The sequence below is a fragment of the Zeus faber genome (assembly GCF_960531495.2).
Source record: "Zeus faber genome assembly, chromosome: 2".
NCBI lineage: Eukaryota > Metazoa > Chordata > Actinopteri > Zeiformes > Zeidae > Zeus > Zeus faber.
The window spans coordinates 22,502,758-22,530,306 of NC_137189.1; the positions used below are offsets into that span (position 1 = coordinate 22,502,758).

At 43.4% G+C, this 27,549-nt stretch overlaps 1 protein-coding gene across 1 annotated transcript in view; it reads right to left on the minus strand.

Annotated features, from left to right (window-relative positions):
- LOC307247973 (exostosin-1) overlaps positions 1-27,549 on the minus strand; it is a gene marked incomplete at both ends in the record, with an annotated part of 239,236 nt that extends 211,687 nt beyond the window's left edge. The window contains 2 exons of the mRNA XM_080024150.1: positions 26,160-26,911; positions 27,265-27,549. Of these exons, the coding sequence (XP_079880276.1) occupies positions 26,160-26,911; positions 27,265-27,549 (1,037 nt within the window). The remainder of the gene's footprint in view (positions 1-26,159; positions 26,912-27,264) is intronic.

Below are 27,549 nucleotides of genomic sequence, written 5' to 3' on the forward strand. Positions count from 1 at the left end.
GTTTATTTATCAATGTATTTACTTTACTACTTTGGGGTGGATTTAACAAAGCCTAAAACTTAAGGCAATGCCCAAAATTCCCTTAACCAGGAACCACTTTCTTCCCGTCCGTCTTTCCTGTGATGTGATTTTGTTTGGATTTATGGATTTATTTTCACAATTTCTATTGTGATCACTCTGGCAACTGCATTTTGTGTTGAGTTGTGATTCACTGTCTCTCTGTCCGTCTGTCTGTGTGCCTCTCTGTCTGTCATCTGTCTGTCTGCCTCGCCGTCCGTCTGTCGGCCCATCTCTCTGTCTGTCTGCCTCTCTGTCCGTCTGTCGGTCCATCTGTCTGTCTGTCTGCCTGGCTCTCCGTTCGTCTGTCTGTCTGCCTCTCTGACCCTCCATCTGTCAGTCCGCCTCTCTGTCCATCCATCTGTCTCTGTCTGTCTGTCTCTCATCTGTTTTGCACCTCTCCCCTCACCTCTCCTGCCAGCTTTGACAGGACGCAGGACGCGTTAGCGCCCGTCACATATTTATAAACCCGAGAAAACGGGAGAGGGAGGTTTTTACCTTCGCAAAAAAGCGCCATCTGTCCTCCCCGAGCACGCAGGCAACACATCTGTCCAACGAGTGTCCGTACGTCGATTTGCATTCCATTAAACCATAATTCTCCACATCCTTTATCTGTTTCATCCACGTGATTTTTTCCACTTCGGGGCTGGAGAGGTGAACATTATATTTGTTCCATCGGAGGAAGGGGGTTATTTAATTTAGCAACGACCTGCATGGAACGGTGCGGAGGGTAAAGGTGGAGGTACACTTCTCACAAATACGTGAGAACAAAATACGCACATGTCCCAGAACACCGCCAGCAAAATACTGAGGAGGAGACTGACCTGGAAAGGGAGGTTGAAGTCTGTCCCCTGCCGAGAATGGCACAAGAACCCAGATCACGTTGTGTCAGTTTGTTCTTATCTTGTTCTGAACACGTCTTTTTGGCATAAAACTCCTACTTCTTTTTTAAGAGTACCTCCACCTTAAAGCCAGACACCCACGGCTGAGCTACTCTCAAGTGAATTTGCTTAAATGGGATTAGGTATAAAAATAAAAAAATTAAAAAAAGACACTCCTGGTTGTACATACATATATATACACACACACACACACACACACACACACACACACACATACATATATACACGCAAACATACTGTATATATACACACACGCACATATATATATACAGACACACACACACACACATATATATATATATATATACTGTATATATATATATATGTAGACACACATATACAGTATACATATATTGTGTATATATTTTTTTGATTATTATTATGATTTTTATTTATTTATTCTTCAGCATGTTTTCTTCGTATTAGAAAAAACGCTTAACAGTAAAAAAAATTTATAAAATAATAAAAAAAAATGGAAAATATACCAATACAAGAAAAAGCCAAATAAAAAACTAAAATGGCCAAATATTCAAAAGTATACAGAATATACAAAAAGTAGTTTATGTCATGTTAAAATCTGCCCTCCCACCACTGACCTGTGGCTAAGTTGCAGGAGTGGTTGCTGGTATGGCTGTGGATATCAAATATGAATATTATTAAATTATTTAAAAGTATAGACGGATATACTGTGTGGGATGAATAAATATGTTTACAACAGTATGAGAATGGATAACAATGTATGAGTAAGTATGAATTATTACTAAACTATAAAAATGACAGCATACTGGGCAGACGGTGACTTCATGTTTCATAATATTCATGGTAAAGTACTTTTCAATGGTGGCCAGCATAGTGAATTTATTCTACTCTTTAAAAAGGCAACTTGACGATTCAGCACACACACACACACACACACACACACACACACACACACACACACACACACACACACACACAGTTCATCCCCTTTCCCCTGAAGTTATTGAATATTTAAACACTCAAACTGCTGTTAAATCGTCGTTGCAGCAAAGGCCACTTGGCAATTATTAAATAATTGAGGATTTTTATTTATATTTCAGGGCCAACTCAAAACTTATTTCACCAGAGTTTTATTAGCAAAAACACCCGTGTTATTTATACACTCATATTAGAAAGACATAGGGTCGAGGACGTTACAGTATACATATACTTGTCTCCCACAAGCATCTCTCTTGGATGGTTGCCTCGCAGGAGAGCTGTTTCCTGATAGTCTGTCGGACCCGTTCAAGTAACAGATCCTTCTCCTGCCTCTGTTCATGTTCTCTCTCTTCCTCTGCCGGTTCCATTTCCCTCCTTCCCTCACGTCATTGTCTCTCTTTCTCATCCTCTCCTCATACCCCGTTTTGTTTTTACACGGGACCGGGTCTTGTTCCCTTACAAAACTTTTCTAAAAATGGTCTAGCCTTTTTGTTATGATTACTTATAAGACACTATGTTATTTAATCGTTTTCACTCATATAGTGTTTCTACCTTTTCTAATATCTCTTTGGCTTCCTCCTTTGGTTCTTCTGAGAGGCCATTGGAGTCCCTACTACAAGAGAGGCCGAATAATTACACATTATGTTGGACAGCACGCTGCAATACGGACGACTGCCCTTCCCTGTCAGCTAAATGTATAGATCACGTCCCACTTGAGTTGTAGATGTAGCGTGTGTGTGTGTGTGTGTGTGTGTGTGTGTGTGTGTGTGTGTGTGTGTGTGTGTGTGTGTGTGTGTGTGTGTGTGTGTGTGTTCTTGCATTTGCATAATGTGTCTCTTTCTGCTTGCGTGTGGGAATGTTTCTATTTGCATTAGCATCCACACAGGTGCGAGTAAAAACTCAAGAGGAGTTATATATATAAATAAATAAATAAGTAGAATGGAGAAAGGGAAGACAGGGAGAGCTGGCACGGTGGATCCTTGCCAGTTTTTTCACCCAAAGTAGAGGTAGAGTAGAGAAAGGTAGAGATAGAGTAGAAGGGGCTAGATCAGAGGTAGAGTACGGTAGAGGGAGGTAGAGTAGACGTAGAGTCGAGGGAGGTAGAGGAGTGAGACAGCACAGTAAAAGGAAGAATAGAGGTCGAGTAGCGGGAGGTAGATCAGAGGTAGAGGACGAGTAGAGGGGGGTAGTACAGAGGGAGGTAGAGCAGGGTAGAAGTAGAGTAGAGTAGAGGTGGAGTAGCGGGAGGTAGAGCAGATGCAAAGTGGAGGTACAGTAGAGGAAGGCACAGTAGATGTAGGGTACAGAAGAGGGAGGTAGAGTAGAGGTAGAGTAGAAGTAGAATAAGGGTAGTGCAGAGGACAGGGAGGTAGAGTAGAGGTGGAGTAGAGGGAGGTAGAGCAGAGGTAGAGTAGAAGTAGAATAAGGGTAGTGCAGAGGACATAGAGTAGAGGGAGAGGCAGAGTAGAGGGAGGTAGAGCAAAGTAGAGGTAGAGTCGAAAGGAGTTAGAGGCATTGGACATTTGTCTGTGATGTCATCATGGAGTCCCTCATCAATTCCCTCTGTAATCTGCATTACATCATCGTAAAAGATGAGAAATAGCATTTTTTTGCATAAGCAGCTTGGACACCGGGATGCGGCCAATCGCCTCCATGTACATGGCCTCCCCAATCACCTGTTCTGTAGCAGCCCATAGACCTGACCTTATACATAGGCCTTGATTTATTGCCAGTTGCTTAGTGAAGCGAGCGAGGTAACGGGGGTGTTTTAAGGTACACTGCGGTATCAAGCAACCACGGTTCTGAACCGTAAGCCTTTCCCTGTAATACCGCGCTCGCGGTTGGACCGCCGCATCATAAGATATGGCGTACAGCAGTTCTGCCGCTGATGCCATTATTTTACGACACTTTACGTTACTTGCGGGCGCAAGGGGGCAGGCGTAAACAAAGACGCCGGAGCGCGGCGCTTGGGGAAATGACTCAATGGATGAATTACCACAACATTTGGCCATCTGCTACAACATAAGGTGAGGCCAACTTAAGTTTACATCTTCAATTTTGCGAAGAAGTTGGATTTTGATTAATATGTCGCTTGTTTTGCCTCTCCTGTGAATCTGAGAGCCCCGACAAGCGCCTTCCCGTGCTGCGCCGCATCAGATGCTTTACCATGTGTTTTCCTTTTTTAATATAATTAAGTAGATTGAATATACAGAAAACCAAGGGGGAAAAATGAATATTGTGAAATACCATGTAACGTGATATTTTGGTAAATTCCGCAGATACCGTTACATCCCTAGTCCTGAAATCCCGATTCCCTTTTGTTTCCTTTGAGTATGAAAGACTGACCGAGCGATTTAAGTCACCTTCTCATGCACTTGCGTCGCTCTCCACTTGTAAATCAATAAAGAAGTTGTTTTTGCTTGTGTGTAGAGAAGAATGGCATCTTTATTTGAACAGTAATATATTGCATGGTGGTATGTCCAACGCCCTGTATTTCACTGCCTCTACATTCATAATCCCATTTTAAAAACAACCCAACGGAGGTTTGAACTGAAGTGGGACCTCATTTATCGGAATCCCCACTGGGAATGGCTCCTGTCGGGAAAATTATATGTTCAGTCACAGCTATAAAGTTTTCAATACGCATGTGACTCTAGACATTAGACACATTATTGTGCCCGTTATTGAGACACCGAAATAGCTCAGAGGAAAAAGACTGGATTGTTTGGCCAATAAGAGATAATTACATACTAAATGCACGGCCCTGTGGAGTACTCGATTGTGATTGGTCAATAGCGAAAATCGGTGGTCAGTTAATTCGAAATAATGTCCACTAATGCGTTAATAATGACCTCTGCCCCAGGCAACCACTTGTCCTCCTGGATTCACGTTCCTCGCAACACTCCTGGCTACATGCTAATGCTAACACTAGCTAGTGGCGTCATCCTGTGGCGCTACACAGAAACTACAATCGAAGACTTGAAGGCATAAATGCGGATATCTTCGATTCGACATTTCACCAACAATTTAATTAAATATTTTATAGGGGGCATAGTTTTGTTAGCGGAAGCTCTTAAACTATGCACACTAGTTATTAATGCATTTGAAATAAATATTCCATCTCAAAGTATTCCTATTTTGAGTAATTAGCCATGTAATGAATTAGATATGGTGTAGCCGGCCAGTTATTATCCCATACATATAAACGAGACACAATTGAATTGTTAATCGCAATTAATTACAAGCTGCCAAGATTAATAATAGCAGTCTTACCAGTACATTTGAATAAGTGCAGATTCTTATGAATTCTGTATGTCCCCACTATCTCCGCTGCCAAATTATTCGCCGGGATCAATGGCCCTCTCTCACACACACACACACTCTCACACACACGCACGCACGCACGCACGCACACACACACACACACACACACACACACACACACACACACACACACACACACACACAGACACACACACACACACACACACACACACACACACACACAGACACACACACACACACACACACACACACGTCACTTTTGGCCGTGCGAGGTGAGGATCATTCATCACAGGTTGCATCGAGTCGGGTTTCGGGTGGCGACGCTGGAACGAGGAGCGCCTGAGTCAGCTGCCGCCGATCCCAGACTTGTATAAAAATGCTCTTAACGGGCACCGGCCGCTCGCATAACCCAGGCGGGGAAACAGACAGACAGGAAGAGAGAGACAGAGACGGAGAGAGGAAGAGGTGGGTGAGAGGTAAATAAATCAAACCAAGGTTGTGGCCTTTGCAAAGACTATAACACCGGGTCAGTCTGGTCACGAGCGGGAAAAAGATTTGACATTTGACAACGCGACTGGCGCTTTGTAGGCAACTGCTACTGTAGTTACCACGCATCCGTGTGTGTGTGTGTGTGTGCGTGTGTGTGTGTGTATACTGTGTTAATGTTACACCTGTAAGGGGAAATTTGAAGTCAATCATATATTCACATTCTTGGTTTTACTGATTTATAAGCGGCTAGTTTTCAGTATTGTATAATACTGATTACCAAGAGATACCATCTCCTTCATTTTTAATGAAAGAACATAAATACCTATGCAATTAGTTGCAGAATGTACCAATTATGACCTCCAACCACCAATAACAACACATTCAAAACTAATTATTGTCTGTGTCAATCTGTTTCTAAGTGTAAAGGGACTATAAGCAGATTGCATATAAACACACCGCTGGCTTGAGAGGGGTGTGTGAAATTAGTGTGTATTAGCGTATTGTACAAAAATTGTGTGTGTGCATAGATGTGAGGGGCATTGGAATACTTAGACCAACGTGCGCACGCACACACACACACACACACACACACACACACACACACACACACACACACACACACACACACACACACACACACACACACACACACAGGGGGTAATAAGGATGGAGATTAGACTTTTGATTAAAGCCCTCTCTTATTTGCCCCCTCTCCAACAGCCTTGACACAGAGTGGCTGAAGGGGAGCGGCGCAGCGGCTCCAGACTTCGCAAAGACAGAAGAAAGCCCGACCAAATCTACGGCTTCTAATCCGAGAGCGTGGCCTTTCATCGGCGCCAAGGACCTGAAGGAGAACAACTGTCCTTCCTCCCTCCATGCCGTTGAGAATGAATGCTGGGATATCTGGGAGTCTTAGGAAGACTAAGTCTAGTTTTGCGGATGTATCCTCCCATATCTGGCTTTACGCGAACTTAATTTTGGAAGAGCACCCGGAGCTGACAAGGGAACTTGTGAATGGGAAGGGAGTGTACTTTTGAAAAGTGTGTGTGTGTGTGTGTGTGTGTGTGTGTGTGTGTGTGTGTGTGTGTGTGTGTGTGTGTGTGTGTGTGTGTGTGTGTGTGTGTGCGCGTGTGTGCGCGTGAGTGTGTGGTCGGCTCATGTGAGGGCCCACGGTCCAAATATACGACGACATGGGATAAACAAAACGTCCAGGTGAGTCTCGGAAAAAAGAAGAAAAGGTCAATGGGGGGAGGTGTTCCACGACGACGTGCCCCGCACACACACATTCACACGTGGAAGGTCAGAGGTGACAGACGCTCACAGGAAGGAACAGCGGGCTGTCATCTCACCACAGAAAAACAGAGCTGGTCGCATCGGGGTGAACATCCAATACGCAGCATGAAAAACAGAAACAAAACACTGGAAACCAATGGAGTTTCAAGGGAATTATTGGAATTTATTCTATAATGATTGGTATTTGACAGTATTATTTCCTTACTTCGTGGTGCAGCAATTAACTGAGAAAATAGGCGACGGAGCTGTTCCTTGCCTGAAATCTAATTGTAGATACATGTCAAAAGGTTAAGGACAGCAGAGGATGCATGTACATCTTTTATTTTATCCAAAAACTTCGGTCGCTGAGTCAGTTCAGCCTTTGGTTCTTTCTCGCCAACGTCAGAAAAGGTGGAAGAGAGGAAGGGATAGGTGAAGGAAAGAGGGTGGGAGGGAGGGAGGTAGTGAGGGAGCAAGAAAGGAAGGGAGCAAGGAGGTGAGGGAAAGAGGAAGGACCGATGGGAGTGAGGGAGGGAAGGAGGGAGAAAGACAAGGATAGAGGAAGGAACGAAGGTGGGAGGGAGGGAAGAAGGAAAGAAGGCGGAAGGGGGGAGGGAGGAAGAGAAGGCGGGAGTGAGGAAACGAGGGAAAGAGGAAGGAAGGGATGAAGGTGGGAGGAAGGAAGGACAGAAGGGAGGAAGGGAGTGAGGACAGAAGTGAGGAAGCGAGGGAAGGAGGAATGAAGGCACAGTAGCAAGGACAGAAGGGGGAAGGAAGGAAAGAAGGAAGGAAGGAAGGCGAGGGAGGAAGGAAGCGAGGGAAGGAAGGAAGGAAGGAAGGAAGGAAGGTGGAAAGGAGGAAGGAGAGAAGGTGGAAGGAAGGAACAAACAGCAGCAGGGACTGGATTAGCGAGGTGAGCCACCAGCTCAGGCAGAGCAGACGTGTCACCGTCAGCAGGAGCCAGAACATCTGGTTCCATTAAAACCAACATGAGTCAATTACTATATCGGGCGGCGTTCCCCGACGCAGCGCCCGAACCCTCCATACAGCCAACTCAACGCTCCGTTTTTATTGATTTCTTTCAGAAATGCTGCTGGTAGTTATTTCACCGGTCGATCCTTCGACAAAAACTTGTTTTTATTCCGCTTTTTCCTGCTGCACTGAGATGAGGTGTTGAAGATTTGAACCGGGGTGTGATCCCACAACACCAAAACGGCTCTGTTCACCCAAAGCCTGAGCCCTGAGAAACACGTGGGAGTTGAAGGTCTCAAAGGTCGCAATTATTTATTTTTAAATGAATTTCAATGATTATGATAATCTCCGTTACTTCGTTGAATCGTTTCCCAACTTTACCTGATTTTGGATTATGGACTTTGGATTGTTCGCACTGTGGTATCCCTAATATTTCTTGACTTTGACCCTCACCTGAACTGTTTTTTCGGATTTTGGAACGTGGACTTCGTCTTGGCTAGCACTCAGCTAACGCTAGTTAGCCTGTTAGTTTAGCATATCAATTACTATGCTCGGCATCAATGCCTACCTCCTCGGACTGTGATAACTTTCTGCGCCTGGTCGCCAGACTCAGACTCACTCTAGAGAAGTCGGTCTTTAAATACATCTACAGCCTGCGTGAGGATGTGAAGAAGCAGAATTAACTGTTTGTGCGTTGGACCTCCATCGCCAGCGCTCAGCCTAAGCCCATCTCCTGCTCCATGTCTTCGGCTGAGGATCGGACCGGACTTTGACTCCACTCTCCCTTGGCCCTGATCCATTCTCACTATTGGCGAGTCGAGTCCATCTGACGCCCCGCCGGCTGTGATAGAGGAGCCATGGCCCAAGTCCCAGACCTGCTCCACCCCAGAGCCCTGGACCCTGGTGGCGTTGAGAGCGCTCCTCTGCCGCCAGCTTCCCCCTGACCATGGATGGATGGTCTCCTCTAGAGGAGACCACTCATCGCCTTCCCAGGCCTCCGCTCCCGAGCCGGTTGGTGGCTCCTCCGCCACAGCGGACCCTGCTTTGATCCTGCCGCTCTCTGTTTCCAACGCCGCGGAGCACCGCCTCGGCTCCTGCAGCGGGATCTCGTTCCGCCGGGGCCGCCCTGCGGACACTGATTTGGATCGCCTGCCTGTGCCGCCTCCGGGAGGATGGTGCTCTCCTGGCTCAGCTGCTGCTATTGTCCCTCGGGACTCCTCTGCTAACAGACCTCCATCCCTGCTCGTCGTCGGCTGCTCCATGGTTCGACACATCACACTGCCTGCAGCTAAAACCCTCTGCTATCCACCAAAATCCCACAGCTGCTGGATCAAAACCTGTCTGCCTCCACTGTTTTCATCCACGATGGAACCAACAATCTCAGGAACAAACAATCAGCGACACTTAAAGAGGTCTTTATGGAGCTTATTGACAGTCTTCTACAGTCAGACCGCCGGTACATTGTCACCTGCCCGCTGTCGTGTCCCAGCTTTGGAGACTTAAAATTCACGCATATCCTTCAGCTACACACATGGCTCACAGGATACTGCTGCTCCCTCAACGTACCGCCTGTAGAAAAATCTTTTGCACCTCCTAAAAACTGTCCAAATGTCTTCAGACCTGACGGAGTACATCCAAACTTTCATGGATCCTCGCCATGAACATGGAACTTACGTTGAAATCCTCTCTTCACTACTGATGTTTGGTGAGTCTGATCCACTCTAATGACATTAATGACTGTCACTCTGCTTTACAAATTCCTGTAATTATTAACCATAGACCCAAATCATGTAACTTCCCTGTAACATCCAGGAATCTAAACAATTTATTACCGGTTGGGACTTCAACTTTTAGTCCCCCACAAAGCCATGCAAGAGATAAATAAAATGGCTTTATTAAATGTCAGGTCGCTAACGAATAAGCCATTTTTAGTTAACTACCTTATAAGTACCGATAACCTGGATTTCACTCTACTGACTGAGACCTGGCTGGACAGAAATAGCACAGTCGCACTCATTGAGACGACACCTCCTAATTTCAAATTCATCCAAACCACAAGAGCTGATAAGAGGAGGTGGACTAGCTGCTGTCTTCTCTAATATCTATACCTGCAAGGAAATCCCCCTCGGGGAATTCACGTCTTTTGAACACCTTGCTTTATACATGAACTGCAGTGCTCCGATTTTACTCATCACTGTCTATCGGCCACCAAAACCTAAATGTGGCTTTCTTGATGAATTCTCTGAGCTACTGTCCAAGGTCTCCACTGATTATGATTGTGTTATTATCTCAGGTGATTTTAATATTCATGTTGACAATCAAACAGACCCAGTTGTCAACACTTCATTAGCCTATTGGAGACATTTGACCTCACTCAGCATGTTTCTAAACCCACCCACAATGAGGGGCACACTCTGGACTTAGTCATATCAAAAGGACCTAATATCACTGTACCCTGTGTCATGGATGTTGCTTTTTTAGATCACTGTTGCATATTTTTTGATGTGTCTGCTTTTCCTGTAAAACAGAGGGGAACTCGAACGATTAAAAAACGTATCATTACCAACTAATACCATTGAAACCTTTAAGAGAACTGTAAATGAGTTACTGCTGTTCATGGCATCATCAACTGAGGATCCTGTGAACAACTTCAGGTTCACCATGAAACAGGTATATTTCCTACAGCATTTAAAACAGCTGTCATTAAACCACTCCTGAAGAAGAGCAATCTTGATGCAACAATAATTGCCAACCACAGGCCCATTTCCAACCTGCCATTCCTCAGCAAATTACTTGAAAAAACAGTTTACCTTCAGCTTAACAACTATCTAACATCAAACAGCCTCTTAGACATTTATCAATCTGGTTTTTGACCTCACCATAGCACAGAAACAGCACTAATTCAAGTTGTGAATGATCTGCATATAAACACTGATTCTAAAAAACTATTTGTTCTTCTGCTCCTGGATCTCAGTGCTGACTTCGACACTGTTGACCTTCAGATTTTATTAGAGAGATTCCAAAAATAGGTCGGCCTATCTGGCCCGCTTCTAAACTGGTTCAGAACCTAACTACAGGACAGGCAGTTCTTTGTGTCCATTGGAGATTTTGTCTCGAACAAAGGGGATATTATATATGGAGTGCCCCAAGGTTCGATTCTTGGACCATTATTGTTTAATCTCTACATTCCCCCACTTGCACATATTATAAAGAAACACAAAATAATTTACCACAATTATGCATATGATTCACAACTGTATATATCCCTATCTCCTGATGACCTACAGTACACCCCATACACCCCCTCACTTAATGTATCAATGATATGAATGTATGGATGTCACAGAACTTTTTACAACTGTACAAAAAAAAACAGAAATACCCATCTTTGGTGCAAAGGCTCAGAGACAGAAAATTGCAGCTCATCTCAGTTCTCTGTCTCTGGAGAGCAAAAATGAAGCCAGAAATCTGGGTGTAATCATAGACGGCGATCTAAATTTTAACTAAAAACTACTTCACTAAAAAACTGGGACTAAAAAGTATGAACACATTACACCTGTTCTTAGATCTTTACATAGGCTTCCCGTTAAAACGAGTATTGATTTTAAGATGCTGCTTCTTCTATATAAAGCGCTCAATAGCCTTGCACCTGAGTATATCAAATAAATGCTCATTACATGTGAACCAGCAAGAACTCTCAAGTCCACAGGCAGTGGCCTTTTAACCATCCCTCGTATTAACTCTAAAGCAGGGGAGGCTGCCTTCTGTATCTATGCCCCAAGTAGATGGAAAACCCTGCCTGAGCACTTGAGTGAGGACCCCACACTTAACACTTTTGAAAGCAGGTTAAAAACCTTACTGTTCACTACAATCTATGACTGAGTTCTGTGCGTGTGTGTTCTGTATGTTGGGAGATTTGTATGTGTGTTCTGTATCCTCTGAGATTTGTTTATTCTGCACTGACTGTTGTTATGGGTTGCACAGAAATTTTATATATTTTCTTTGATTGTATTTCTCTGTATTTCTCTCTCATAGTGTTGCCCTGGTATGAAATGCGCTTTATAAATAAAGTGTGATTTGACTTGACTTGTCATAGCACAGACTGGCCTTGCATCCAAAACCAAGTTAGTATTATTATTAGTTATATGTCCACAACCGTTGTATGGGAAGAGTGATCAGTATCATGAGGAACACTGGACACGACACTCCAGGGTTGCAAACCGCGCATACATTTACAGGGAGTCCATAAGAAAACGTCTCATTTTGAACATGTCCGTAAAAAATGGTTAATGATTTTGAGCCACGAGGAAATATTGATGATGTGAATTTAATTTACATTGTTTCTTACCCAACTCCAACTATTGGTCACTTTCTTCCAAGTAGGTTGTGGTTCATTTAAATAGAGTCTTCAGCTCGGTCGGACCATGCAAGAGTGAGAGATTGAGTCAAACAAACATATTCCTTCAGAAATAAGACAATGCCCCAAAGGTGATCGCTGTCAATGTCACCATGCAGAACCACGGAAAACGTCAGGACTCTTCACCGGAGAATGCTGAGAAAATGAGACATTGCAGTGATACTAAAAAATCTCATGATTGGCAACCATGTTCAAATGCTTGCCTAAATTCCCATCAAATTAAGAAATAAGTAAGTGTACTGGTTTGTTTCCTTTTATAAAGATACGAATGTCTGTTAAACTAAAAAAAAAAATCCAAAAGGTCTGACTCGTGAATCTCCCTTTCCAAATATAAAAAATACAACAACAAAGTAAACACCAAAAAGAAAGTAGTGAATGAATCTTACCGGCCTCCTGGATGGTTAAGCAGGCTGTGGTCTCCATTAGTTGGCAGTTGCCAATGTTACAGCTCTGGGCAACTCAATGTGCCAAAGAAGGTTCCAGACTAAAAATATGTTGTTTTGTGGGTCATTCCTACGGATTGCAAAGGCACCTCAAATCGTCTCCACACCCACCCCAGACATGCCCCAAAATATACTTCTTTATTTCCTCTGTTCTCTTTTCCCTCCACTTGTTTAAAGGGACAGTAACTCGGCGGTAACTCTGCTGCGGTAACTCAACGGCGTCGCGGAGTTACCTGGGGAAAGTTATGAGGTAACAGTGCATTAGGTACACAAGCATGGATGAAAATTTGGCATTTTGAAACGGTATTTTCCCAGGTGACATTTCTATTTTGACCACAGGATGGCAGCACTCAATCTTGACGAGTGAGACTCGCAGAAGTTGTTATTTGAGGTGTCTATTTTTTTGGAAAAAAAATCAGATAATTTTCATCTCTTTCATTATCATTGCTCATAGATTCATTTTCAAGAACACGTTTGTATAATCAAACCCCAGAAAATGTATCTATTGACGTATTAAAGTCCATTTGTTACAGAAAGAAATTATACATTGATGCATAAATGTTTTGACAAAAATATATATTTTTGAAAAGCAGACGGTATTATACGCTATTAAAATAAAAATATTAATCAATACTTTTACTCAAGCACTGTACTTAAGATCAATATTGAGCTTTCTGTACTCGATTGTACTTAAGCTATTTGTTTTATATCAATAATTTCACTCTTTAGTTCCCTACATTTTTCATATTGCTACAAGTACTGTCTATTTTTTACAATTTTTTTAGTAGAAACATCTCTTTCAACATATACATTTATTTTATATACATTTTTTAATGTATCAAATTGTAAAAATATATATTTATTAACACGTTAATAGATTAATTTTATTTGGTTTAACAATAAAAAACTATTTTAGAAAATGAATCTATTCTTAACAGACACATTTTTGATACGCATGACAGTAACACCAAAGGGCCAGAGGAAACTCAATCTGCGATACATGAAATTGAAATCAAAATGTATTTCAATCAACACAAAAAAAATCCATTGAATAAATAACAGTCAGGCTACTTGTGCTAGCTATTAATAAAACAAGTTAGTTAAAAAAAAAAAAAAAAACTAACTTTCACATTGCATCTGCACCATCTTCCCGCAGATTGCATTGTTTACCTGGTTTCCATGACTACCTCAAGCAACCCACTTATCTTTTTTATAATTTTTATATATTTTCAGCCCCCATTACCCGTCTCCTCTTACGTGACTGTGTGTGTGTGTGTGTGTGTGTGTGTGTGTGTGCGTGTGTGCATGTGTGTGTGTGTGTGTGTGTGTGTGTGTGTGTGTGTGTTTATCTGCTCACTCTACATTGCTATTCATTCGAGACAGCGGCAGCTCTGGCAGAAAGCACATCAAACTCTCAGCATGTTAGGAGGAACTAAAACACACACACACACAAACACACACAGACACACACACACACACACACAAACACACACACACACACACGGGCAGGATCAGCGTAGCGCCCTACCCTGGTTAGTTCCCGACCATAAAACGACCTGCTCTCACATCGCTTTCACCCTGAGAAATTGGGCACCGACCTCACGCTGAGAGAGAGCGAGATGCTGCGAGATAAGCAGAGAAAAAAAAATGAGATTTGTTGATGAGAAGAACAAATGACAAAGGTGGAGAAGGCAGGGTGGGGGATGGAAGAGAAAAGAAGGGATGGAGGAAAAGAAAGAAGGAATAAAGGGAAAGGGAGCGTGTGAGGGTGTGGAAAGCAGCAGTCACTGTAGAATCTAGATATAGACGATTTAAGTGGGTGAATCATATTGATACTAAATGGAAAAAGTCACTTTATTTCAAATGTAGGGTTAGGGCTACCCCTAACCCTACATTTGAACAGAGATGCCAGTGCAACTGTTGAGGTTCTCTTCTTCCATTTGTTGTGTAACTATATGGGCTTTTGAATAAATGAAGGCGCAAAGCCTGCTACTCGTTGGAGTCACGTTTATTGGATCACACTGGTGTTATGCCTTTGTCTGTACCCCATACCGTAGCTTGGATCCCTTACTTCACAGATATTCCGAGAGGGGATATGGTATAATAACAGAGGGGATAATACTGTGGTGTGTGGGCAGTGTGGTTAGAGCAGCCACACCTGTCTTGCGTCTTGGTAATTCGGCCCGGGACCAGGGTGGCTGTACGCCTGTCGCTCCTCAGAGCAATCAATGAGCAACAGGTAAATCACCCATCCCCACAAACACAGGATTCTCTGTTATGGCGTGTGTCCATCTGCCTCCGGCTTGCTACATCTTGCCACTCTCTACAATAAACTGTTGTGTTTGCAACATCTCGGCCTGTGTCTCTGTGTTGGAGGGTCCTGAAAACGACACTCGGGTGCCAGGTGGAGCTGCCACAAATACCATTACAGTTTTGTTCACATCGTGCAGAGAAATGTTGACATTATTAAGAAGCTCATTTCACTTGGGCTTCAACTGAACTTTTTACACCGCATACGTCTGCCGATAACAAGCCCCCTGTTGGCCGCTGGTTCCACCAGGTGGCGAAGTGCAGCGCCAAGTCTTTTCTCGTTAAGAAGTCCTTTGTTTTCGTGGCAAAAACAGATGCTGCACCCGTGGAAAGAGGTTCCAGACACTACCAGTGATGCTGGAACTTTCCACCTGGCAAAAAAATAAGTTGTCAACGAGTCAGCTGAACTAAACAAGGTTCGTCACACCCACACGGACTCACCAAAAATGTTTCTACGTCTCGATGGGAAATTATTTTTTATATCTTTCAGGTTAAATTTGTACTTTTTTTTAAATTTTCAACACCATGCACAACTTTATTTCTATAATATTGATGACAAAAGTAATGGCTTGCCCTCAAAGGAAGTCAAAAGCGTTTAGCATTAGCTTTGGCGCTGGTTAGCACTGCTCCTTACCAACAAAATATTTCAATAGAAGTAACGTTTTAAGTTGAACGACTGACTCCTTTGAAATATATATTTTTTATTATATATATATTTTACCTCCTGAACAAACAAAAGCAAAAGTATTTCATGACAGCGGAAGAGGACCTTGAGGATCGTCGGAAACACCGTCTTTTCTCCGCTTCCAAACCCTGACTCGGCAACGGCTCCGCGGGGCCACGAGCCAAACGCAGCGAGTGGAATATTACATTTTCACATCGAGAGTCAATGAGCCGTACATTTTACTTCAACGCAGTTATGGCCCCTGGGCGCTCGCGCATCTTTCCCTGAGACACTAGGTGGGGACGGGTGTTATTTTGGTGTGTGTGTGGGTGTGTGTGTGTGTGTGTGTGTGTGTGTGTGTGTGTGTGTGTGTGTGTGTGTGTGTGTGTGTGTGTGTGTGTGTTTCAGGGCTAATGACAAACAGCTGCAACATGGCGGTTCATTGCCAAACTGGGTCCTTGATGGCAGTTCTCGTACAAAGGGACATAAAATCTTTCGAACGAGCAGCATTTTAAATTTTTTTTATGAGATAAACCAGTTGGTCTTTTTGTTTATTCGGGGCTTTTTGGTATCGGCGTTATTTTTGTGTCAAACCCCCATCCCGTTTAATATCCATAAAGATTTAGGCTTCTCTGGCGATACGCCCATACTGGAGGAATGGGAGTTTTAACCGGGGCACTTTTTAGAGTGGACTCGTTCTAATTTTTATCAGTGTTACAAACACACCTAGGAGGACAAATCAACTGTAAAAATGTAGGTGACTAGGCGGGTGTGTGTGTGTGTGTGTGTGTGTGTGTCTGTGTGCGTGTGTATGTGTATGTGTGTGTGTGTGTGTGTGTGTGTGTCTAATGAAAACTGACTCAGTGAGGAGAGGCGTGTGGTGTTACGTGGGGTGTTGGGCTTGGTGTCGTCGACACACAAACACAAACACACACACACGCACGCATGCACGCACACACACACACACACACACACACACACACACACACACACACACACACACACACACACACACACACACACACACACAGATAAATCTCTTTCTATGTACAACTTACATGGAGGGCCGACGTCGCCGGCATTGTCTTAACAACTCACTTGCCCACACACACACACACACACACACACACACACACACACACACACACACACCAAATCAATACGGGGAGCTGAAAGGTTAACACGTTTGCACCGAGCCGTTGGCGACACCCACGAACCGAATAATTACCACATTGCAGAGTAAAACAGAAGGTGGGAACGCTGTGCGTTGGGGTTGGTGCGGCGCTTGGCCTCAGAGCTTTGAGTGGCACAATGAGCAACGGTGTGACGGTTTTACGCTCGAGAGCCATCGATCGTCTGGAATGTGACATGGACCCCCGAGTAGCTTCAGATATTTCTTCTTGTCGACGAAACAACACACTACGGACCTGTGAGCCGGCCTCATCAGCTTGATGAGAGCTCCACCCGCCAATCCTTCAAATCTCCCCAACATTAACGATAGACGGAGTTGTCTGGATTTGACCCGCAGTGACGCAAGACTCGCAAACGATTCGTTGATAGAAAACAAATCCTTTAAATGACTCCAGAGTCGCGAGTCACTTCAGCAGTGAATGGATCTTCGACTCACAAACCCCAAATAATTACTGAGGACTAAATAAAAGTCCAAGGTAAAAAATAAATAAATAAATAAACTACTAAAAATACTACTAAAAATGTGAAACTTGGCTTGAAAATGAACACAAAACAGACACTGGGCCGTGACCCAACCAAAGCACCGACTGAAGCACAATGTTTTTGTACTATTACCCCCTTAATCGAGGTGACAGGTCAACCACTTGAATTTGTGCTTGGTACCAAAAAATAATGGAAATATGTACTCCTCTTTAAATTTACAAATTAAACTGGCTATGAATTAAAAGACATTTGAATAAAGCATGATTGCCAGTTTGAAAGGAGGAGGACCAAACGTTACAAGCTTTGACAGCTCGAACAGACAGACTAGAGGGCGGATAGAAATCAAGTGTGTTATTGTGGGTGAATGTGTGTGTGTGTGTGTGTGTGTGTGTGTGTGTGTGTGTGTGTGTGTGTGTGTGTGTGTGTGTGTGTGTACGAGTGTTGAAAGACCGGTGGGAAGACTCTGCGTACGTCCTCCTCCAAAATAATTACAGCCCACGCAGATAACTCCAGGACGCTAAAGGTTGTTGTTGTGTTATTGGTAAACAGACAAAAAAGAAGTCATTCAAATGCAGCCGCGCATCGCAATCGGCCGACGCGCTCATTGACTACTGATGAGGTCGGAATTGCTGTTTCTGTTTCTAATAAGGCCAGTCGACAACGTTCACCTTCACAACAACAACATGCGCTGTTATTATCCAAATGCAAATGAGCGTGCAAGGATGTATCAAGCATGTTCTCAACAAGTCAACAAGATTGGCTTTCACGCGCGCAAAACTTACCCCACTGCTGCAGCGTCGCACTGGGGCCTCGGATGTTCGCTATTTCACAAACCCAGGCCTTTTTTTTTTAAATGGTTGAATCTTCTTTTTTGAAGGGAAACTTCCCAGGTTGTCACACCTGTGCTCGTGTTTTGTGAACATATTTTAAATTACGGTGATATCAGAGATTGTTTAAAGTTACATTTGCTACATCCACGGTCATAACCGCCGCAGGTCGCCAGGAGGAAGCGGTGCAACTTCCAGTTTCTAGTCTCTCAGGCCAGGGCGTTTTGGACAAAAAGAGGTGATTTGCGAAAGTGTGAAAGGGTCAATAAAATCCTGAAAAACCTGATCAAATGGTATAACACAGAAAGACTTGAGCTTCTCGTTTCGGCCCGGGTTGAAAAACAGTGAATCGATTGTCGAAGCAGATGCATTTCACACGATCGTTAGCACAATAAAACGACTGAAGGAGTAACGGAGTTCACGGAGTAAGGTTATATTGAGTTGAAATTGTTTCGGTCGCTTCAAGGTCATTTCTCTGTGCCTAAGCGGGACAGGAGACGCACAGCTCAACGGACCAGCGGACGACACATCACGCACCCGTTTTCTCGACCCCAACCCAAATGCGCCGCGGCTCGTATAGATTTGTCACTGTCCGGTGTCGGTTTGGACAGCGCCGACGCCGCTTTTTCTGGGAGCAGAGGAAAACATTGAATAGGCTCTTTCTTCTTTTTTTTTTTTTTTTACAAATCCGACTCTACTGCCTGGCCTTTGACGCGGTAGATCTTTGTTCCGCGGGAAGACTGGCACTGAGTCAGCCGATACAGACGCCAAACTCTTGTCACGTTAAATGCCAATCCATGTTTTTCTTTCACACACCAAAGAAGCCCATTAGCAGCTATTCAGTCTCTCATTGGCCACTTTGCTCGAGTCAAACCCTGATCGATAGCTTTTTCCTTTTTTCGCCGTGCCAACCCCAACCCTTCTGTGCCGTGGAAGACAGCATTCTTTCGATCCGTCAATAAAAAAAGGGGGCTAATCTGCTCCTTAATCTCTCGAAGAAACGTCTCAATTGGGAGAGGCCTGGCCTTTGTGAACAGAAAACAAGGTATTCAGCAATATGATGTGGGGAAATTAGACGTTTAGCATTATTTATGTTCAGCAGCCCAGACGCCTTTTGTGGTATTGATTCCGTAATCGTGGTTTAAACACCTGGCGGTGCGTCTCTTTAAGCTGGCAAGAGTACGGCTCTCTGCCGTTGGCTGCAATTAAGTCAGACGGGAGAGAGGAGATGCTTTTCCTGGTTTGAACAATAGATGCTGTCACCCTCTGATCGACTATTCCAAAAACAGCTTTTAACAAACTGCACACTGGGCTAAAAATTGTTCCCTCATAAAAGATAGCAATAAACAAAATTCTGCACTGTGCATGGACAAAATAAAAAAAATCTTGATTCTATTATTCCGAATGTTTTTCTCGCCCCAGAGGGGAACAATAGATGAGGGCAGGAAAGGTAGTGACGAAATGGCGAAAATGGAATAAAAAAAAGAAGAGACAACACAAATTTAACAGACATACAGTACAGCGGCAAACAGTGGTGGAATGGGCACCATAGTGCCATCTGCTTGACGTGCGACCCCAGCATTTATTTTGAAACTACACTTGAAAAGACAAGGCCCTCCTCCTGTTTCTACTGGTGATGAAAAGTGTAAAGAGTCTGTATAGGAGTCGATTCAGCTCTGGATTGTGAATGGAATAGAGCCCCACCGATATGCCGGTATCTATCGGCCATTATTTGACTTTTTTGACCACACCGGGATCGGCAGTTATGCAGCCGATGTGTCCAGATTTTAAAATAAGTATAATAAACAAAAAAACATTTATTATTTTTCCTGTATTGTCTGTTTTACACTACTTTTGAGTTAGTCACTAAAATAAGCGCAGAAGTCCGACTAGGAATTATAAATCCATCCATGTTTGTTTACACTCGCGTTGAAACATGGACGTCACTCTCCAAGCAGGAAGCGATGCTGTGTTCGTGGGAAGATCGGAAAGCTTATTTGTTTCGGAAGTGATGATGCGTTAACTACAACTCGAAAAAAAAAAAATTGTTTTATTTCTTTTACGTTTTTAATCTATCTAAAAGTTCTTTGAGTGTTTATTTTATTTAATTTGTCTGCTTATAAGTTAAATGTTCTCAAATACAGAAACTTTAATTAAATATACGTTTTTAAATGATTCCACTCTTTGATCAACTCAACCAGTTAAAACAACTGTAATCGGTGGGCTAAGATGCAACAAAATCGGGATTGCATCAGACCCAAAAATATGGTATCAGTGAGGTTCTGGAATGGAATTCTCACAAGAATAATTTCTGTCACAATTATTTATTTGGGTAGAATTCAAAGTGTAAATCAGTCACCTTCAATATGAAATATGCCCTAAAAATGTCCTTGCCTTTTTTTCACTTTAATTCCATCCTCAGTAATAATTTCAATTCACGACTGGAAGGTTAACTCGCCGCTGCAGTGCTAGTGGCCAATGCCTGAATTGTGACTCAGGGCTCTCGGCTCTTTTCATTCGAAGATTCAAGTCTCAGTTGAGCTTGTGTGTCTGGCCACTGTTACTGAGCAGCGAATGAGCGACTTCTTTGGCACAGTAACTCCCGACTCCTGACTCATTCAAAAGATGTGTTCACTACGAACTAATCACTTGCATTACTAATTTTCTACTGGGACACACAATGAAATAAGTTGACGTGTGACCCATCACGACCGTCGTTGTTTTATTTGTAATTTGTGGCTGAGATCGGTGTATAGTTTCAACAGGAAAAAAAAGAGAAAAGAAACTGTTCATAAGTTACTGGCCATTTTTTCATTTTTTTAAATTATAGGGCCCCATTATATTCTATCCATCCAACCATCATGTAAAACCACTTATCCAAGTTGGGGTGAAAAGATGTTATGGACTGTCCGAGCACGAAAGAGCAACCACTTTAGATTTCACTTCAAGGAAGAAAAAAAAAAAAAGCACTCCAAGAAAAGAGAAGGGAAAAATATATTTTGATTTTTTTTTTATATACACTCCACACATAATCACTTGCAAGACGCCCGAAACTACACAATATTATTAATTTTTAATATTAGATTATTCATATAAATTATTAAGATATAATTAAATTATACAAAATAAAACAAATTAAAAACTATTCAAATATTAAATATATAATCAATATATATATATATATAATCAAAATATAGTAACATCATAAAATATATATTAAATATAATAATATAAAATACAATCAATTATGATATTAAATAATAAATATGAAACCATTTTAGACTTCATATCTACTTATCTAATTATTAAGCCAATCGAATGCAGAATTGTGTGTCACAACATTACCATGCCTTAATTTCTTAACAGTAATAATTTCCCTTATTTCTTCCAGTCACTAAATGACTGAATGAGGATGAGGAGGAGAGAGCAGCAGTGGCAACATTAACTCGAAGACGAGGAGCGCCCCTCTTCAAGTTAAAGCCTACTGAGATCAATTTACTCCGCGAAACCAACGGCCAGCAGGGACGCTTTCTAATTATCACTGTATCAATAACTCTCCTTGGACCAATCACACAAGGCGCGGTACAGCCAACCAATCTTAATCTAAGTACCTGATCTAGCACTCGGTAAATGGAGACCCTGGCATACTGCTCCCAACGTGGACGTTTCTTTAGGGACGTGCGTTGATTCTAATTTGTTGTTTCTTCAATTTGTTCTTCATGCGGTGAAAAATGACCCTGCTTTGCATTGTTGGGAGGCCAGATCTCTATCCATCGCTTCATAATCATCTTAATTCAATTGGAGGGCAATTATTGACCGGCGCTGAGGCTTCAGGATCCGAGCCTTTTTTTCCGTTTCCCATCGGAGGGAGCTGTTCTCTGCCTTCCCATCTGCCTGCACCCGCCGACGCCTGTATTAATGTTCCAGACCAATACAAACCAACAACTGTACCGTGGCACACTGGTGTGCCGTGAGAGCTTGCCAGGTGTTGCCGTGAATGCAATTAGCTTTTGTGTTGCAAGATCAAAATCTCAAGGCTGCACTAATTCATCTAATTCAGCTCCAGACAGAATAGCGGCTCCAGCAGAACAAGTTGTAATATTTGTAGCGATGTAAGGTTCGAGTCTTTTTTTGAGATTCGGTTCTTGGCGGTTCACTCAGTAAAAAGAGTCGATTTTCTCGTTTGTTCGGTTTTGAGTTGTGAATGGAATCCTCACAAGCGTCAATTAATTCGGTCAATACTCATACTTTAGTGGAATGCAAATAGTAAATAAAAGATTTGTTCGCGACAGACGAATCGTTCAAAGTCGAGTCTTGTATCATGAGTAGGCCATAATAATATGCACGGTTCTACGCACCTGGTTTGTACATGTGCACACCCACATCTCTCTCCACTGGCTCCCTGCAACTGCCTGCATCCAGTTCAAATCCTGGATGCTGGACTACAGGGCAGTCACTGGATCTGCACCCGCACACATTGCATCACGCATCAGGCCACACGCCCCAACCCGCTCTCTGAGGTCTGCAAATGAGCGGTCGGGTGGTGGCGCCTCCACTGCGTGGAATGAGTTCTCCATCCAGACTCTTCTCATGCGTGGTGCCCCAGAGGTGGAAAAAGCTGCCCAGCTCATTACGCTCTGCAGAGACACAACCTTCAAGAAGCACCTGAAGACCCTGCTCTTTCAGGAACACCTGAATGCCTGATCCTATCTTCGCCATGACTAACTATTCTTGTTTCTGTTGTGGCTGACTAGCTTTAATTTATTGTATTGACGTAATGTACTAACATGAGAAAAAGCTTAAAACATAATAATAATAATAATAATTAAAAAATTTAATAACGACACAATTTTATTCTGATTCCTTACAGCTATCTTGCTCTTGTATCTGGTTGAATTTATAAACAGGAGCTCATGCACTTAAATTTGAGGTTGCTCCAACGATCGATTTATTCTTTGATTGTTTCTAGCCTCTCATGTAAGTCACTTTGGACCCAAGCGTCTGCTAAATGAATAAATGCAAATGTAAATTACTAGGCCATAATAATATGCACAGTTCTACATTTTTCTGCTGTTATTAGTGGTTGACAGGAGAGTGTGCCGTGGCAGATGAAAGGTTTGGAAACACTGCTCTAGATGGTAAAAGCACCCGGACAAAGACTCTGAGCAGGAAGAGTTGTTAAAATAGTGAATGATTTTGCCATGAATGCCATACGTGAGATGCATGAGAAAACAGTTTTCCAAGAAGTATAAAATTAAGTGATGAGTAAGTAAACGATCAATTCAGCACTGCACTTACAGTACAATGACAATTTTCTTCATTCCTTGTAAATCAACACTTCCATCTGATTCCATGCCTTCATCCGTTCAATTTATTTAATGAGTAGGGAATAAAAACACCATTCTGGGTGTATTACCAGTTAATTACTACATAATACTTCAATTTTTTTGTAACACAGAAATGACCATGGAATGGTGTTGTTACTTCCAATGGCCGAGAAGCCCCATTATAGTTTCAACAAAAGTCAGAGAAAGCATATAACTGTACTGTACCTGTACCCTTTTTCTGCAGACGAGTGGTCAGAATATCCTGATTTGTCTTGCTTTTGATAGATATTAATATAAATCCTGATTTAAAGAATGTAACATGGATATAAAACAATATTTTCAAAACCAAATGTAGATAAATATAAATCCAGATTAAAAAAAGAAATTAACACGACTGTTCTAGAAATGTAGTAGAGCAAAAGGTTTAGATGAAAACATAGCGGGGTAGAAGTCGAAAGTCTCTGAAACTGAATGTATTTAAGTAAGTAGAGTCACTTGTTGACCAAAAACTAAAATGTTCCTAAGTACAATACTTTGTTGCTTTCCACCACTGGATTTAAATGTGAGCATCATCTGTCTGAAAGGCAGGTAGGCAGGGCAAGAAACGGGCTAATGGACATTTCATTCAGTGTGGGCGGCTCTTAAGCAGCCGGACTTCTGCATAGGCTATTGATTATTGTTTTTCCAACTTAGTTACTTCTGTGTTCCATATATCGTGCACTGCTTCAGTACTCTGCAGCGTGTTCCACCTCAGTCCATGTCGCATTCTGCTCCTCCATTTGGCTCTTATGCAGCTTCATCAAGTCGACAGCGATTTCTCCCCGCTTTACACCAAAGGCTTATTTTGAGCTGGTAAATATTTAGAACGCTCAATAATTCCTTTTTCTTTTGGAGTTGTACAAACACGCCCTGAGTGGCGAGACGTCACCCTTTGATCGGCTTCAATCGAACAGCAACATCTAGCGACGATCTTCTACTCCTGTATTCCCTGTAATCCACCATGCACCGTTAACCCGGGGTTGGGGAAGCTGCGGCCCGCAGGCCTATCACGGGTCCTCCAGTCAACATCACACGGCCCGCTGGGGATTTCCTAGATTTGATATACTGCACGTCTTGGTAAAATAACTTTTGGTTGAACAGCTATTTTTATTTTTTTTATTTCAATTTTTCATTTTTTAAGTAAGTTTTTCTTTAATATGATTTAGTAGTCACTGGCCCACTATTGTATATGTAATCATTTTTTTATTTCCGATACTTTTTTGTTTTTGAGTGTTAAAAAATAAAAACATAAAACATAAAAAAAATAAAATAATAAATATAAAAATATTAATTTCTGGTGTCTCAAAAATCTGAAATGCACCCTGACCATTACCTTTTGTTAACACTATAGTTTAAAAAATGCTTGTTTGATGTTATTATTTCAGTTTTTGCCCTTTTTCCCCAAAAAGGTACAAGCGTGCCTCTAATCTAGTAATAAGTAAATATGTTTTTGAGCAAAACAAATTCTGATTTACAGATTTTAATATCAACTTTCATTCAAGGCATATGAAGTATCACATCCTAAAATAAGCAGCACGGGACTCTAAAGAAAATTCTTGTGCCTCTTCCATTTCACTTTCCACGCATTGGTTTACCTTCTCTGTCAGCCCCCCCCCCCACACACACACACACACACAAAACATTTTTAGAAATCAGAAGGTGAATTTCTCTCTCTTCCAGTCCCTCAAACCCTTTACTTGCGGCCAACTGCTGAGCTGACACAACTTTACTTCTCTCAACCGTTGACGTCTCCCTTTTTTTTCACTCTAGCTGCGATACCCTGCCTCTCTCTCAGCATCTTTCTCTCCTTGCACACATCTTTGGAATGTTCCGTCTCAGACAATGGCACAACGAGGGACAGCGCGGGAAGGCTCGTCTCCCGCAATAGATCTGAGATGCTCGCGAAAAAAGGGAAGAACCCTGACATCCAACCCACTTCAAACTAAGCCACATTGCAAAAGAGCAGCGCGGCGTCTGCGAGTTTATACTGGGAAGCGCTGCGACTCGTGTCGAGTACAGAAAGTCAAACAGTCCCATGTATCGATTTACCTCAAGTGTATGTACACACACACACACACACACGCGCGCGCACACGCACACTGAGCAATAACCTTTACTGGGAGAGCGAGGTACACTGAGCTGAAGAGCAGTGTGGGAGTTGACCCGGCAGCAACAAATGAAATCATCATATTGATCTAAACAGATGCACAGTGAATGCCTCCTGCCTGTATGCATCAAAGCTGGTCTCCGCCAGCGCCGCAAAATGAAAACAGCCAGCTTTGCGACGGCGGACGTGGGAACATAAAAAAAATAAAAAGAAGCCGTCACGGTACCAGTTTTTACAAGAATAAAATCAATAAATGTCCGTCTCAGGGGGAAACTAGATGACAGACACGAATGGAGACAACAAATGAAAGCTGTGCAAATGTGAGGTACCGTATGAACTGGATTTAAGATCGAACGAGGTAAGACAAACACAGAAAAACAAGAGGTGATATTGTGTGGGTGCGAGTTCTGGTCTTACTTTGTGTACTCCTCGTTGTCCCGGTCGCATCGAGAGTCCTTGTGTTTCTCCCAGTCCTTGCCGTGCCTACAGGTGGTCAGCAGGATTATGTCGTCCCCGTTGTGTATGTGATACAGAGCGTTCCTAGTCTCCGAACCAATGCCGGTCAGGTAGCGCTTCCCTTTGAAAACCAGCAAGTACCTTCTGCTGGGCGGCGTGTTGTTGAGCGTCAAGTAGCCCCTGCCCCCACCTTTCAGTGGGTGATCCCTGGAGAACAGGGGGATGGATACGTCGAAGTTGGGCCGAAAGTAGCCCGAGTCCACGCTGGCCCGCGCCAGCATAGCTTGCCCCGGCTCGAAGCCCAGCTCCTCCGAGTAGTCCGGCCAGGTGCCCGAGTAGAGGTTGAACACCAGGTGGTTGCGGCCGTCGTTCCAGGTGGGCATGGACTGGATGCGGGCACGCACGTTTTCGACATACTGGGGCGAGAGCTGGTCCCTGTCCAGGGTGTCCACAGCCAACACGAACAGGCACGCTCGGGACAGGTCCGTGGTGTGGAAGCGGGAGCCTTCGATGGATGACAGGATCTTCTGGTAGCTCTCGGAGACCTCCTCGCCTCTCTGTGGCGGGTAGATGTAGACCCCAAAGCCCTGCTGGCAGCGGCCGAAGTCGAAGCAGGTCTCCATGCGGCAGCGTCGGTTCTTGTAGATGTTGTCGCGGACGGCCCGTCTCTCGCGGGGTGAGGTGTGCTGGTGCAGGAGCTGGGGGGTGTCCTCCTAGGGGTGGTCAGACACCAAAAAAATACAGAATGAAAAAAATCACTTTATTTAGGGGATTCGTCCCAACTCTCTACATACATCACCCATACTCAGAACATGCACCCGTCTTCCTGGCTGCCTTGAGAAAGGCTCGAAGTTTAAAGCTTTGCCTTCCAATAATATACGTTTTTCTTTTGCCGCGGGCATTCTGAAGCGTCAACCAGCGGGAACCATGTCAAACTGCAAATGGAGAGCGTAGCCTCTCATCCCCAGTATTGATCTGCTTTTCATTCTGCATTCACACAATGTAATATCCAGAAGCATTTGTAATCCCTTTCATATTCAAAGAACCCAAAGCCACAGCTTCTGACCTCCTGCTCTCCCCCCTCCAGATAAGGCTCCAGCTGTTGCGGGGTCTCAGATGAGCGCCAGGGCTGTCTGACAGGGTCCCGCTGAGGCAGGGGCTGGGGCTGAGGCTGGGGCCGGTAGAACTCTGGGCCCTGCTGGTAATAGTGCTGGTAATCCCAAGGCTGGTACTGCTGGCGGTACTGGGGCGGCTGCGGCTGAAACTCCCCGATCTGCAGTCCCCACAGGTAGACGAGCAAGAGAAGGCCGGCCCCCACAGACACGAGCAGGTACCGCTTCCTGGCCTGCAT